Consider the following 16,082-nt stretch of genomic DNA (forward strand, 5'->3'; position numbering starts at 1 on the left):
AGACAATGCAGGGGCTCAGTGGTGACTGAAAAATAGGGAGCATAACCATTCTTACAACTGGTTATACAACAGAAGGACAGGCATTTCTATTGAAGTTCTCCTAGTTAGTCTACCTTTCCAAGACAGAATCTTGGTTGCCCTTTAAAAGCTATAAACTGTACAGACCTCCTAGCTGTGTCTAATGCTGAAGGCAAGGTTCATTCCAGGGGGAGAAGTATGTTTCAGCTAGTGAAGGCAGAGCTTAGAAAAGTTTGTATTTTGTACTGTAGCTCCCAGAATCCCCAGCCAGCATAGGGATTCTGGGAGATATCCTAAATGCAGATTTCTTGAACTCGGAGCAAGAATAAGCATTGTCCCCACACCTAGCTGATTGACCATTCTACAAAGTGGTTATTCTTTTACGCTTTAGCATCTGGTCTTTCTTTGGTTTCAAGCTTTCTCTCTTGACTCCTTTTCCTATTGTGTAGGACACACAGTTAGGTAGAAACTAAGCCTCTTGCTGGCTTAGATGTAAGGGATTCCCGCCCAGCATACAAGATATCTAGAAGATGCTGAGTGGGATCTAAGCCAGCAAGAGGGAAATACCTCCCAAGAGAGATCCTGCAGCTTGATATTGTACAATCTTTTCCTGTAAGTTCCAAGCTGGGGGGCCCAGCTGTAGAAACTTAGTTAGAAGAGACCTCAAATATCTCCCTCTGGTGGTAACAACCCACTGATATTATATCCCTGCCATCTCCTTAAAAGCTGTGAATAATGCCCCATGATTATTCCATACCTTCCACATTTGTTGTCTGAGATCTTGTATTGCAGAATAGTGTAACAGTTCTACAGGTAGAACTATGTTGCGTATCTCTTCTCAGCCCCCCCCCCCCACCACCACCACCACCCCGCTCACCATTTAGCTGCTACAGGCCACACAGCTGTTTAGTAGATGGTGGAGAGCGAGTGAGACTGAAGAAGCCCCTAGCAGTATCCCCATATCCAGACATAGACCAATGGCATCATCCAATGAGATCTGCCATGGTCTTCTAGAGAGCTTGGTAGATGAGGTAACCATTCTGCTAGATGTTTCTCCTATCCCCATCACACACACACACACACACATTCAGCTCTCCTTCAGCCCATGAGTGGCCATGGAATATCACAGCAAAAGAGTGAGTCCTGGGGGAGGTTGGGTCATTATACAGGGAAGATGAGAATGACAATCTCCACAGTGACCAAAAGGGACATACACAGATGTGTGTTGGACTGAACAATTGCATGTTTCACTAATAGGATGCTAGCTAATTTGTCTGAAAGTAGCTTTAAAGGTTCTCCTTGGATAGGTAGAAATGGGCTTTCAGCAGCAGCGTAGAACCCCTGGGTTGCTGTGGAGCCCAACAGGTTGCTTGCACCTAGATCCCTTGGGCCACTGTTTTCCTAGCCATTAGCCCTATATGTTCCCCTCATTTCCTCAGCTCCTAGAATGGATTCAGCGCACCATCCCCTGGCTGGAGAACCGTGTTCCTCAGAAGACCATGCAAGAGATGCAGCAGAAACTGGAGGATTTCCGTGACTACCGAAGGGTCCACAAGCCCCCCAAGGTGCAGGAGAAGTGCCAGCTGGAGATCAACTTCAACACCCTGCAGACCAAGCTACGGCTGAGCAACCGGCCAGCCTTCATGCCTTCCGAGGGGAAAATGGTTTCGGTGAGTAGGCCTAGCTTGCAATTCAAGAGAAATTAGAGGTGACCAGCAGGCCTGGTGGATCAGAGCTTGGTTGGTTCTGCAGACCCTTCAGTTGTTTAAAAAAGCAATCAAGCAGTGAAGCAGCAGCAAAGGGAGAGGTAAATTGGGAAGTCTTACCAGACATATGCAGCCAGTTTGGGAGCAATCTTAGTTGAGAAACAGAGTTAAAATGTTAGAACCCACCTTCTGGCTGTGCTGAAAGTTTTTCTCATCCTGATCCCCACCACCAATATCCACAGGACATCAACAACGGTTGGCAGCACTTGGAGCAGTCAGAGAAAGGTCATGAAGAGTGGCTGCTGAATGAGATCCGGCGGCTGGAGCGGCTGGACCACTTGGCTGAGAAGTTCAGGCAGAAGGCATCCATCCATGAGTCCTGGACTGAAGGTGAGATTTAGGACATGCTTGAGTCTGCCTTCTCACAGACCTTTGAAAAGTTCATGTCCATAATGTCTGGAGGTCACTGGAAGCTGCAGTCCAAAAAAGTAACTTCTTGAAGCTGTGCTTCCTCCAGCCAGTATCAGTATCTGTTCTTAAAGAAGAAGTCTTTAAGGCCTCTATTTTTTAAAAAAAATTAAAACTGTAGATAGCATTCATTAACCTTTAATATCTCAAGCATATGCTAAACTGTATCCCAGCCCTCCTAGTTGTCCCAGATTGACCCAGCCCTTGGGACAGTAGAGAGCAGAGGGAGTCGGTAAAGGTTTGACAGATGATTGCCATTCACTGGCAAATTATTTTCGGTTTAATGGTTTTGTCCATTTGGCCTTCTGTTTCTCACATTGTTTGGACAGGCAGCAAAACCACAGCTGCTGCCTCTGACTGTTTCTTTCCAAGGCTGGTTGCTACTGGAGACAGAATACTAAGCTCAGAAGAGCAGAACTATGCATCTTTCTAAGTGAGAGGTGTGTGTGTGTGTGTGTGTGTGTGTGTGTGTGTGTGTCCAAATTCTATGCCTATAACCTGCATAAATTACACAGAGTATGAAGTTATGGTCATAGTAAAACTGTTCCTTGGTTATGTCATTTCAGACTGCACAGTGATATTTGTGCACACTTGTGCATGCACACACATTGCCATTTTGAATGTTACTGTATGCAGCATCCAAAAGGTGCTCCAGTACACCCCTAGATGTGATAAGGGATGTCCTCTTGGTAGTTTGGATATAGTTGTGGTTGTCATCATCTCAGTTTCACAGTCTAGCAGGTGTTACTGAGTGGGGATTTACACCACTGATCAACGTTGGACTTGCTTCATCTGCAGGCACGCAGGGAATAACCCAACAGTATGTAGATTGCACCTCCATGCCATCCAGAGAATAGGATTCTATCCAGTTGTTGTTTATTCATTTATATCCTGCCTTTCTCCCATTACTGGGACTCAAGGCAGCTTACAAAAACTAAATCCAGTACAGATGAAAACATTTGTAAGGTGCAAAGTGAAAACTTTATTGTTGAACTACCATGAAGCGGTGCATTAAACCCTTTAAAACAAGTCCATTAAAGCTGGCAAAAGATAAATCAGCAGAACAGGGCACTATTGTAGTCAATTTCTACAGAACAGGACAGGACACTCTTTCAGTCAGTTTCTAAAAAGCCAGTTGGAACAGGTAAAAATTACTTGCTGAGAAGAGGACAATGAAAAAGGAGCCATCCTGTCTTAAAATATTTTGAAGTAGAAATTGCAAGCTCTTGCTCTTTTCTTTTCTTTTTTTAACAACCCAGAAACCTACAACCTGAGAGAACAACTCTGTCTAACGGGCTGCCTACCCATCGTATGGCGCTTTGTCTCTTTGCCAGCTCTGGTTCTCAGGAGCGGCAGGCCCTGCCATCGCTCCTACTGCTGGTCCAAGACTTTGTTTTAAGTTGTTTATCCCCTTTCAGGCTGGAATCCTTTTGTCACCAGCCCTATTCTTAGCACAGACCAGGGCGGAGAAAACATTATCAGCGTCCCTGCAGCTTCCTGTTGGACACAGTCTGATACATGGCAAATTCCTTTCTTTTTTCTGCAGCAGCATTTGTGGTGATGGGGAGAGCAACCCCCATCCCAGTCTACAGGCTGCTCCCCTCTTTTTGCCCCCCTCTCGACTGTTGTAGGTTCATCCATCAAAGCTGGCAGGCTATTGCTAAGGGAAACATAAAGGTTGTTTTTGAACAACTCAAAGGGGGAGGTCTCCCTTGGTGCTCAGAACACCATCATTTTAAGATCCTGCCTGGAATGCAGACAAAGGAGACAAGGGTGGAGAAAGTAGTCAAGCTCAGCTATTAACGGAGACTTCTGTTGCTGAGCCAGTTGACATCTGACAGTCCAAACCAATGCAAGCTCTTTCTGGTTCTCTTTGACATGAAGCCCATTTTGAGTAGTGGGGAGATGGAGGGATTCTCTAAAGTTACTTGACCTAGAAGCTGACCTCTTCAGAAACCAGAGGTGGTTTCTTGTCTGTGTTCCAAGGAGACTACTCAGTTTCCCCATCTTCTGAACATTGATCTTTACACATGGGCTGGTTCTAGGCTTACTCTGCTTGGTGCAAAACATGAACTGGTATAAGCTTAAGCTAGACTCGAGCCAGCATGGTATAGTTGTTGGACTCCAGGCTAGAGGCAATTAGCGTATACCCACTGAAGCAATGGGATTTATGTAAGTTTTAATTTACCATTCAACTGTTAGTTCACTGAGACTACTCTGCTGGGGATTAGCAATTGGGTTTGGGTGCAGGTTTCATAGGGAGAGCCAGTGACTGAGCTCTTTCTCCTTAAAATGTTGGTCTCAAGCAGGGTTTCATCAGAGCTTGGAAAGGTTACTTTTTTGTCCCCAAAGAATAACTTTTCCGAGCCCTAGATTTCCTGCTTGCTATAGTGGCTTTCTGGATTAAGATTGGGAGCATGCTTCTACTCAGAAAGAATTATTGCCCCGCTACTAAAACAGTGAGCATAAGGTGATGTTGTCCCTTTGTGTCTTCTTTTTCTGGTCAGTTAGGGTTAAAGGAAGGGCTGTGTTTTCGGAGCAGTCCCAATGGCATTTTGGATTCCCCACACCTGCCAACAAAGTAGCAGAGGGCAGCTCGGAGAATCCCCAAACTACCTTTGCTTGTGCCACAATTCATTTATTGGCAGGAACAGAGTGAATGATGCTACTGAGAGTCTTCCTGCTCAACATGGTGGCTTCTTCATCAAGGCTCACTCTAGCTTTTCTCATGGCCCAAAGAATGGGACTCTCAGCCCAAAGCTGAGCATTCTGACCAGGCTGCTGGTGTCCAGTCAGCATCTAGAATTAGCTCGCTCCACTTCTTTTCTCTCTCTCACTCCCTCTGTTCAGTTTGCAGTTCTCAGATTGTCTGGACCTCTGCCTGGCTGGCAGCCAAGGAAGAATTTTCCAAGCTAAGCGTGTCCCAGGGAACAGCTGATTGGAACAGAAGAGTGTTTTCAACACTCCAGCAGCCTTTTCTGCTCCCAACCCAAATAACATTTGGATTACCACAGAAACTCCAGCTATGTGCCAGGTTGCTAGTAAATGCGTCTCATTTGAATTCCACCCGCACCCCCTACCCCACAATCCAATGCTGGCCAGCTGAAGCTGGGAAAGAGGTGGAAGAATGGTGGCAGCAATGAAATCCCTTCCAGAGGGATGAGCCAGAAGGAATCTGCTGGAGCCTGAGGCAGAGCCCAGCAATCAAACATCTCTTGTTTCACGCAGCCTTATTATTTCCTGTGTAGCCAGCGGAAGCCTGGTATGTGCCTTTTCCATGCTGTAGCCTTATCCCAGGTTTGGCTGACCCATATCACTTGGGGAAGTCTGGAGAATGAAGTGAGTGGAATCACTGGCCATTTCACTGAAGGGGCTTTGGAAAAGGCTTGAAGCAACCTTGGTGTCTGCCTTTGAAACAGAGCTCGGGAAAGTTACTTTTGGGGAAATGACAACTCCCAGAAATCACCAGCCATCATGGGCATCCAGGTTGCAGTATCCTGAGAGTTGTAGTCCCACCAAAGTAACTTTTCTGAACTCTGCTTAGAAGTGACCACTTTGACTAGGGAAGAGCAAAGTTATTGTAACCAGTATGCATTGGGGTCAAGCAGTGGATGTTGTAATATGAGGCCTGGCAGGTATTGCTGAGAGGTCCATGCTAGGAATTCCTGTAAAATGGGCCTGGAAACCTGCTTAGGTCGTGTTGTAGAACAGGTTGCTGCCCCTTCCACTGAGTATTCTATAATATTGCATGGCTTTGAATGTTCTGATGATGATGCTATATTTAGCATCTTTTGTGTACATTTAAAGTGTTCAGGCTGTTCCACACTGTTTCAATAAAAGCAATGCTATAAGGTATCTTCTCTTCATAAGAGGAAACAGATAGATCACTAGTAGCCACACTGAGAGTTTGCTTGGTGGTGGTGTGTGTGTGGGGGAGGGATGAGTGCTTGTGAGGAACAAAGTGTTAAAAAGTTCCGTTTTTGGACTAAAACTCCCCAGATTCCCAGAGACCATGCCTGATGAGATTCTGAAAGTCCAAAAAAGCAATGCTTTCAAGCTGCAGTGATGATCTCCATGGGTGACTTCAGTGTTGCTGAAAGGATTGGAGTGGCGACTGTGAAACCTGTTGTCTTGATATCTTCTGAGCAGCCTGAATTTTTCTCTCCACCCCAGGCAAAGAGGCCATGCTCAAGCAGAAGGACTATGAGACGGCCACCCTGTCAGACATCAAGGCCCTGATCCGGAAACACGAGGCTTTTGAGAGTGATCTGGCAGCTCACCAGGACCGAGTGGAGCAAATTGCAGCCATTGCTCAGGAGCTCAAGTATGCCATCTTCTTCCTCTTCCCCCTCTAGGCTTGTTCCAGCTAGCATTTGTTTCACCTGGGGGCATTTTGACCTATGGCTCTTTTCTCTGATATTCCTGAGGGCAGGGTTAGAGTCACTGGGTGGAAAGTACAGAGGAGCAGAGTTTAGCTAGACATAGAGGAAAAATGCCTAACCATGGGGACTGTTCAATAGTGAGATATAGCCCTGTTGTGGCTGGAGAGCTCTTGTTTGCTTGGTAGTATAGAAAGGGAGGCCATCAGGTATGCTGTGGTTGTGGCTTGCACTGTATATCCTGCCAGATTTGGCCTGCATTTCTCAGAATCCCCTAACTAGCATGGTTAGAGGAAGTTGTATGCCAAAAAGTGACTCTTTTCAAGCTCTGGGTTCTTCATTCACCTCCTAGGAACCCTCCAACTCTAAACTTCTGTGATCACCCCATGCAAAATGAGGACTGTCCCCTGGCATGGCATTTGAGCATCATGAGAATCTTGTTTTTTTCACATTTAAAAGAGGGGGAGAGAGAGAGAGAGTTCAAAAACAGTAGTACCCTGAACAATGTGGATGAAAAGCATACTGCCAATTTAGTCATAAGTTATTCTGCTTGAGAGGCATTGGCTTCTCCTCCCAAGAAGCCCTGGGACTTGCAGTTTGGCTTGAGAGTTTGGCTAGAGAGCCGTATCAACTCGTCCCTTACCTAGGAACTACAATTCACAAGAGTTTCCTGGTTGTGGAGCAGGAGTAGTAAATTGTTTTAAAATTTTTGTGACATACAAGTTCTCTGAGTCAGTGGGGACCTTCTACTGTGGACCAGGCTTTGAGCCACGTGGTGACTTTAAACATAGCAATTTCAAAAGGAAGAAGTCAAAGGGACTGCTGGTGGTGAGAATTGATCCTGGAGCCTAAATCTAGCTCCAACTAGAGTAGAGCCATTGAATCAGTAGGATTTATGTATGTTCAGCCATTGATTCAGAAGGGTCTACTGTAGTTGGGATAAGCAGCTGCATTTAGACTTGGGCAGCAACCCATTGTCTCAGCTCCTACTCCAAAAAAGATTGGTCCAAGCAGGGATAACTCAGAATTGAGAAAAGTTTGCTTTTTGACTCGAACCCTTGAATCCCCTAGTTTGAGGAGTCTGGGATTTGTACTCCCAAATAATTAATTTTTCAAAGCTCTGGGATTAGGTTTTGCTTGGGGTGTATTTCTGGATTCTTTGTTTACATATTTGCTTCATTCCCAGACTTTTGTCCTCCCACAAACTGCTCCTCAAGCTGTTGTTGACATTTCATCCTATGAAATTTTTCACAGTTTGGAAATAATTTTTTTGTTGTTGTTGCTATTTTTTGGATGACTGCCTCCAGATAATCCAGCTGGTTGCAGGCTTTCTGGGAGTGGTAGTCCCAAAAAGAAAACGTTTCAAAGCTAGGATAAAATTTGCTTGTCTCCTGTCAAGGAAACACCAGTCACCCTCCAAGTTAGCACTCCCTCATATCACACTCTGTGTGTGTGTGTGTGTGTGTGTGTGTGTGTGTATATATATATATATATATATATATATATATGAGAGAATATAAGAACGAGAGTGGGTTTGGGCTGTTCTGTAGCAAAGGGAAAATACAAAGAGATGCTTGTGTGACATTTTTGGCCAATCCAAAATAGCAATCCCCTGTGTTTGCCCTGCACCCTACCCCCACCGTTTGCCACTTAGGATCACTTTCCAAAGCGCCCTTGGCTCTTATACAGAATCTGCTAGGATCACCTCTCTTTGGAAAGAGTTTCTAAAAGGGCATACTCGTCCCTTATTGGTACTCTCTCTCTCTCACTCACTCAAACATGCATACACAGATACTCCAAAGACACAGTACCCTTATTGTTCTCCTTCCCTCCTCCCTTTGTGCATCGTGAGAATGCAGTTATTGTAAGAGTTTGCTGCAAACTTCTTTCTCCCCTCCTTTTTCCCCCTCTTTTTTTCCACTCAGATAAACTCACATACACAATTAGTACACACAGCGGCAAGAGCAGAGCCGTGCCATGAATAGAGGTTCTTATTCCAGTGGCTGAGAATGGCCAAGAACTTGGAAACATGGAAATGCGTGTGGCCTGGAGTATGACTTCATGAAGAAAACACACACACACACACACACTTGAAATAGGAGAGCACTATTTGAAAATTAGGGATAGGCAATTAGGAAGTCCTTTTATCCCACATTGTCAGTGCCAATGTTACGAAATTATACCTACCCCCGTCCCGCCCGACATAACGGTTGAATCTGAATATCTGGCCACAGTTCCTAAATTGAAGGGTCCCTTTGAAGCTGGGCACCCCACATCTTCATATGTCATGTCGCTTTTACTTTTCCAATCTTCTCCTCAAAGTGTTTTGCTTGGCGAACATCCTGGCACTTTTTTGGGCTGTCTCCCAAATGTGTAGCAACATGTAGCTTGCCAGAGGCAGTTTGCTAAAACATCACATTCAGGAGTTCCTAGGAAAATGCCACTCCTGAGACAGGGTGCTGTGTTAGTGGCCAATCTCCCTTCCTCTGCAGGATTTGGGGGACACCATCAGTCTAGGGCAGAGCTTGGAAGCATTAATCCTCAAGGAGCCTGCAGCTCCCAGAATCCAGCCAAGCAGCTTAATCATACTGTCTAGAGAGTTCTGGGAGTTGTCGCTCCAACAAAGGTAATTTTTCCATGCTCTGTCAGAAGGCAAAAGTCTGCTCTGCATTTAACTGCTTTTTAAAAGGGATTCAGTAGCACTCTCTGGTGCCTGATAGTTGTCACTGCAATATTTGTGAAATGGCTTTACTCAGAAATAAGGATGGGAGACTGCCAACCAATACCAGGCACTTCAGGCTATATTTTGGAGGAAAGAACTCTGCAAAGCAATCTAAGAGAACCCTATGAAATCCTTTGGGTCACCATTAGTTGACAGGTGACTTGAAGGCATGCATACACACACACACACACACACGCGCACGCGCACACAAGAATTCAAAAAGCTAGTGTTAAAATCAGTATATAGAGAGATCTTGTGGCACCTTTGAGACTGAAAGAAAGAAGTTGGCAGCATGAGATTTTGTAGACTTAAGTCTACTTTCTCAGATGTCCAAAACCTCTGGAAGGCACTAGCTTAGAGAAATCGGTCATAAAGCCTTAAGAATCTTTATTTCATCTACCTCTTTACCTCCCCTGCTCAAGATACTTGGTCTCTTACGATTCTGCAGTGGCCCCAGGTTGAGGGGGAATGGGAAAGAGTCCAGGCCCATTTCCCACTCTGGGACTACCAAGGAAAGAAACCAGGAGTGGTCCCACAAGTCTGCTTCAACCTTTATAGAACCCCTTTGAGTGGGTTGGGAGGGGGAAAAACAAGGTGGAGGTTGCACCTTTTTAAAAGAAGACTTGGTTGTTTCTGGAAGCTCCCAGTAATTTTTTGTTGGCTGGGGGCAATCAATGGGGGAGAGTAACCAGGAAGCTGGGAAGGGGGCACATGCAAAGTGTGCTGAGCATTTCCCACTATTACCATAGTTAAAAGATCACACAGTCTCTGCCCCCCTCCCTGCTGCTCTAGTGTGGATCTGGCCCCAAATCATGCCTCCCAACCCTCTTCTCTGTCCCACAGCGAGCTGGACTACTATGACTCCCCCAGTGTCAATGCCCGGTGCCAGAAGATCTGTGACCAGTGGGATTCGCTAGGATCCTTGACCCACACACGGAGGGAAGCACTGGAGGTGAGCTGAAGGCTCCTGCCGATTGCCTTAGCACATGCTTAGCAGGGTGGGTGAGAGCAAGCACTGTTTTCTGAGACATAACTGTCCTGTTCTCTTGCCTGTGCAGAAAACAGAGAAGCAGCTGGAGACCATTGACCAGCTCCACCTGGAATATGCTAAGAGAGCCGCACCCTTCAACAATTGGATGGAGAGTGCCATGGAGGACCTTCAGGACATGTTCATTGTCCACACCATCGAGGAGATTGAGGTTAGGAGAGCTGCATCTGAAGGGCAGGAAGCTGTGGGAAAGAGATTTAGAGAACGTGTTCTGCAGGCAACAGATTCAGGTTCAAATGCCCAACATCTCCAATTTAAAAGCAGCATGGATTGCAGGACCAGTTTGGAGACTCATTGCCCAAGGCTGAAAGCATATAAGGCAGCTTCCCATACTCATGCAGGTTCTTTAGAAAAGATACATCATCCATATGAGTTTTAAACAGGGCAGGACAACTCTAGCATGCCCATGGGAACCTTCAGGAGAAAGTGGTTGGTAGTCCTCTTTTGGTTGTAAAAAAAAGTTTCAGTTTTGATGTTTAACAGTTAAACAGGGGAGCCCTGCAAGCTACTTTAAAAGTTCACTGTTTCCCCTGGAAATGCCTCTTCACTACGTTATACCTGTGAATATCTTTTCTTGAACATTGCAGAGGTTACTATTTTAGCCATACTTTCTTACAAGCAAGCCTAAATAACTCCATTTTCCTCTACAGTCACTCTCTGTCACCATTTTGAGAGGGAACTGCAGAGGAAAAGGGGGTATTTGGGGATAGTATAAAGTTCTGGGGTGCTTGTGGAGATCACATGGGGGTATTTCCACATGTTTTTCAAGCATTCAGGGTTGAGTTTTTGTTTTGTTTTTTTGTGCATAGTTTTGCCTGAAAAATCATACCAGAATATTTCAAATTTTGGGGATGTTGTGGGATTTGGGGGATGTTGTGAGACCCTTCAGGGACCAAAAACCAAGATAGGGACCACATGTAGGCTGTGGGCCACACTTTGCCCACCCCTGCTTTAGAGTAACGTCTGTTGCTTTGTAATCCAATATTAGATTAATCACAAAGTATTGGTACTATTGCTAGTATCTAGCCAGGTTCTGTGCTTGTGTAAAACTACCATTGAGGTCTGCCAGGGTCCCTATCTTGGTTTTTGGTTGTTCTGTATTTAATCCTAGAACGTTTTTCCCTTGCAGGGTCTGATTGCAGCCCATGACCAATTCAAGTCCACTCTGCCTGATGCAGACAAAGAACGGGAAGCCATCCTAGGCATCCAGAGTGAAGCACAGAAGATCGCAGAATACAATAATATAAAACTCTCTGGAAACAACCCATACACTACAGTCACTCCACAGATCATCAATTCCAAGTGGGAAAGGGTATGTGGTTGCAAGTGTGCAGTGATACGGGCTTGGAATTCAAGAGAAAATTATGGAAAATCAGAAAATGTTATCTTATTTACCATGTGTGGTATTTAAAAACATTCAGTTCTTTTTGTGGAAATTAATGTACACTTGAAAGGGCAGTAATTTTTTAGGATGCCTACCTAAAGAGAGCTGTAGCTGATAACAATTTAACAATTTAATATTCAACAATTCAACTATTTAATATTCTTTTCTTGAGGGAAAACTGTAGTGCCTTCAGCTTCACTTACTCACTCTTTGTACTCCTTAGCAGTTCTGTTGCAAGCTGAGTAAAAAGTGACACAGTGCAAGTAGCTGAACATTTTATTTCACTACACAATGGATGTGAGCCTGTAGGCACAAGCAACTTACCACATTTTCTTCTTGTCTACTTGTACTTGTGACTGAGAAGCAAGAGATTTTGCAAAGTAAAAGCATGTTTAGCAGCATGCCCATTTGTTAGTCTGTTGCTCTGAGCCCTTACAGTTTGCCAGTGCTTCTTTCTTTAGTAGAATAACTAGAACTACATATCCTGTGTTTGTACCATCTCATAGGCAACTGTGGATAAGTACAGTTCTGTGCAGATGGTGCAGAAATATTTTTATGATGTGGAAAAATTTCCACCTTGTATCACGACATGCATGCTTTTCCTGGGTCATGTTCTTTCAGCAAGGTAGAGACAGACAGAGAGAGAGAGAGCAGTTAGTGTTTCCTGTAGCCAGTTTAGAATCAGAACAATAGATTTGAAAATAATCCAACACTTTAGCTGTGCAGGGATACATATCCAAAGTGTCCCTGAAAAATGGCTACAGGTTTGGCTAGCAAGAAGCTCTGGGACAAATAAATGGACTTCTAATTGAACAGGTCCAGCAGTTGGTGCCAAAGAGAGACCATGCCCTGCAGGACGAGCAGAGCAAGCAGCAGTCCAATGAACACTTGCGCCGACAGTTTGCCAGTCAGGCCAATATTGTGGGGCCCTGGATCCAGACCAAAATGGAGGTAAGATGATTTGCTCTCCATTCTTCCCATGGGATAAACAGAGAAAGGTGCAAACAGAGAAACAGACTACTTAAAACTTAGAGACTGAATTTAAAACATGGGGGAGGGAGGAGACTAGCAGGGGAAACAATAATCTGTGGAGTCTCAGGCCCCAAGCTCACCAAACTTATTGCCTAATGTTTTGCAAACTTTTTCCTTTTCTTGAATTGCCTTCTGAAATGGCTACTTGTGTGCAAAAGGGAAAACAGTGTGCTCAGTAAAGACAGAAGTAGTGATAATGATTTTCACCCACTATGGCTCAACATAGTGTAGGAGTTCCACTTGCAGACCTGTGCTAGGCTGAGCTATATACCACCATCCCCTGGGCTTGCTATATAGCCTCTTAAAAAACCCCTGCCAGACTTTCTGTGCCTTATGGGGAGCAAGGTGGATCAACGAAGCATGTGTCTATGTCTCTGTAGCCAGGTGCAGAATGATTACATCAGAACTAAGAACTGTCAGAGTCCTCATCAGCTGTAAGATCTGTCAGAGTCCTCTGGAGATCTCAGTGTTACTGTAGTCATTTCACACCAGGTTACAGGAACATAGCCAGGAGTTTTTCTAATTCTGCCCACTTTCTTCAATGCATGCAATGGCCATGTGGAGGAGGCTTCAGAAGATGTAATGTATTCCCAATGGGTCCTTGGGACTTGCAGAGGAAGGAAAGAAATACCAACCACACATCCATAAAGAGGACATATGCAAGCGCAAGGGAAGCTTATGTGTATGTGTGCTACAAACAGAATGCCAGCCAATGTTTCCAGGGTCCAGGGAGGTGGGTGGTATGTAGCAAGGGAGTTCATGGAGGAGAATGGACAGAACTCAGATAACTTTTTTGAGGGTGTTGGAAGGAACTTGGTTATCCCTGACTTGGCATCACCTTTTCCTCTCTCTCCTGCTGCTGGCATCAGGAGATTGGGCGCATTTCCATTGAGATGAATGGCACCTTGGAGGACCAGCTGAACCACCTGAAGCAGTACGAGCAGAGCATTGTCGATTACAAGCCCAACATCGACCTCCTGGAGCAACAGCACCAGCTCATCCAGGAAGCGCTCATCTTTGACAACAAGCACACCAACTACACCATGGAGGTGAGGGCAGTGGCCTCGGAGGACAAGGAGCCATTGTTTGTGGAAGAAAATAAAGAGGAAGTTTGTAGAATGGCCTGTGGTCAAGGCTTATCATGGGAAACAAAAGGGACTCTTTGTGGGCAGAGGACCTGCTTCTGACTTTAAAAAGAGCATTAAAATGGGTTCTGGAGCCAAATGTCCTTTTGCTATCTACCTCTCACCTCTCAGCAGTTAGAACAGGAAAAGCAGAGGCAGTGAGGTGTTTATAAGCCAAATGGAAAAATCCATGTTTAGACTGGTTGTCCAAAAAATACACACAAAGGCACAAGACCTCTTTCAAGATCTCTTTGTAAAGCTAGATGCTATAAAAGGCCATTCCATCTGACAAAGAGATCTCAAAAACTTGCCCTCATCTGGATTCCTTTTTTGCTTGCTGGCATAGGCCTGTATTTTGTTGCTAGTTCATCCTAAAGTAGACCCATTGAATCAGTAGGACTAATCAACAATTCCAGCCCTCATAAATATATTTCCCATGATAGTGGTTTTGGCATTTAGAATATAGTGTGCCCACGTCATACGCGGACACACTATACGCGGCTTTCAGCATACGGGAGCACGCAGGGCACACGGGGAGGCGCATCCCATTGAAAGTAATGGGTGTGCACCCATGGTGCGCATGCACTGTCGCACCATGCACAAGCCCCATTACTTTCAATGGGGCTCTAGCATACGCGTTTTTTTTACACGGGGGGGTGAATGGATCCCCTGCGTAAAAAAAGGGTGCACTGTAGGTGTTTTAGAATAAAGCACTGAAGGAAGAGAAAGAAGATTTTGGAAACCTTAGAAACTTTCAGCCATTACAGGGAGAGATTTGGGGGTTGGGGATGCCTTGTATAAAGGACCCAGATGGAGAGTTCTTGTGTGAAAGTTTTGTGCATGTGTAATACACAGACACTCTTTTCTAGAACTACTATTTAAAAGATTGGTGAGGAAAGAACAGCTTGGATGAATGTGTGCTGTTTGTCAGAGTCCCCTTAAGGAGGTCCATCTTGGTACTTAACTTGCCTCTTCCTCTGACTTGAATGCTCAGCATATTCGTGTCGGATGGGAACAGCTCCTGACCACCATTGCCAGGACCAGCAATGAGGTGGAGAACCAGATCCTGACCCGAGATGCAAAGGGAATCAGCCAGGAGCAGATGCAGGAGTTCCGGGCATCCTTCAACCACTTTGATAAGGTAACCCAAATTTGGCACAGGGACAACCATAATGTGAAGCAAACAAGAAACAGTGGCTTCATTCAGCAGTTTTTACAGTGCATGTGTGCATGATGTTTTCAAGCCTCCAATCTCCATCTCAGAAAGGAAGCCATGTAAAAGGAGACAGCACAGACAAGCGATTAAAAGTGATTCTTCAGGTGCAATAATGACAAGGCAATATGATACACTGGCAAAATGGCAGCACCTTGGGCTCATGGCCATCTCAGAGCTGTGATTCTGCAATTGATGCTTATGCTGCCAGGTTACAATTAGATAATTGTGGATTCTGGTCTAAAATAGGAATGGGGGAGCTTCATCAAATTATACTATATGTTATTTCATTTATTCTAAACTCTAAAAAGCTAGCTGTCCTGGAACTTAAAGATGCTCCTACTCTGTGTGAATGGGATCTGTACTTCTGCCCTGATGGTGCCACAATCATAGAGTGACAGGGCAGGAAGGACAACAAGGGCCATGTAGTCCAAGCCCTTGCTGTGCAGGAACTCAAAACTACAGCACTCCTGAGAGATGGCCTTCCAACCACTACTTATTGATCTCCAAAGAAGGAGAATCCACCCCCTCCAAGGTAGTCTGTTCCACTGTTGAACAGCTTTGAACCATCAAGAGGTCTTCCTAATGTTAAGTGAAATATCTTTTCTTGTAATTTCAACCCACTGGTTCATGTTCTAGCATCTCTGGAGCAGCAGAAAACAAGCTTGCTCCATCTTCTACATGACATCCCTTCTGGTATTTAAATACGGTATTTAAATAATATATTGATCCACTGTTGCTTCTCCAAAATAAGCATACCCAGCTCATTCATAGGGCTTGGTTTCTAGACCTTTTACCATCTTGGTTGCCCTCCTGTGCTAGGTGGTCAATATCCTTCATGAACTGTGGTGCCCAGAAGTGGGCACAGTATTCCCAGTGACCAAGGCAGAAGACAGTGATACTATTATTGTCACTCCCATGCCATTGTTATGATTTACAGTTATCTTATTCTTCTTCCAATGAGTTTAGGGTAATTCCCCCGCCACTT

At 44.9% G+C, this 16,082-nt stretch overlaps 1 protein-coding gene across 4 annotated transcripts in view; it reads left to right on the forward strand.

The window, feature by feature from the left end:
- ACTN4 (actinin alpha 4) overlaps positions 1–16,082 on the forward strand; it is an 87,423-nt gene that overhangs the window by 64,112 nt on the left and 7,229 nt on the right. For all 4 annotated transcript variants that reach the window (XM_042439024.1, XM_042439021.1, XM_042439022.1 and 1 more), the window contains exons 10-18: positions 1,458–1,688; positions 1,967–2,114; positions 6,366–6,516; positions 10,137–10,245; positions 10,352–10,492; positions 11,471–11,653; positions 12,542–12,676; positions 13,627–13,806; positions 14,876–15,022. In XM_042439024.1, the coding sequence (XP_042294958.1) occupies positions 1,458–1,688; positions 1,967–2,114; positions 6,366–6,516; positions 10,137–10,245; positions 10,352–10,492; positions 11,471–11,653; positions 12,542–12,676; positions 13,627–13,806; positions 14,876–15,022 (1,425 nt within the window). The remainder of the gene's footprint in view (positions 1–1,457; positions 1,689–1,966; positions 2,115–6,365; positions 6,517–10,136; positions 10,246–10,351; positions 10,493–11,470; positions 11,654–12,541; positions 12,677–13,626; positions 13,807–14,875; positions 15,023–16,082) is intronic.

The sequence above is a fragment of the Sceloporus undulatus genome, chromosome 9 (assembly GCF_019175285.1).
Source record: "Sceloporus undulatus isolate JIND9_A2432 ecotype Alabama chromosome 9, SceUnd_v1.1, whole genome shotgun sequence".
Lineage (NCBI taxonomy): Eukaryota > Metazoa > Chordata > Lepidosauria > Squamata > Phrynosomatidae > Sceloporus > Sceloporus undulatus.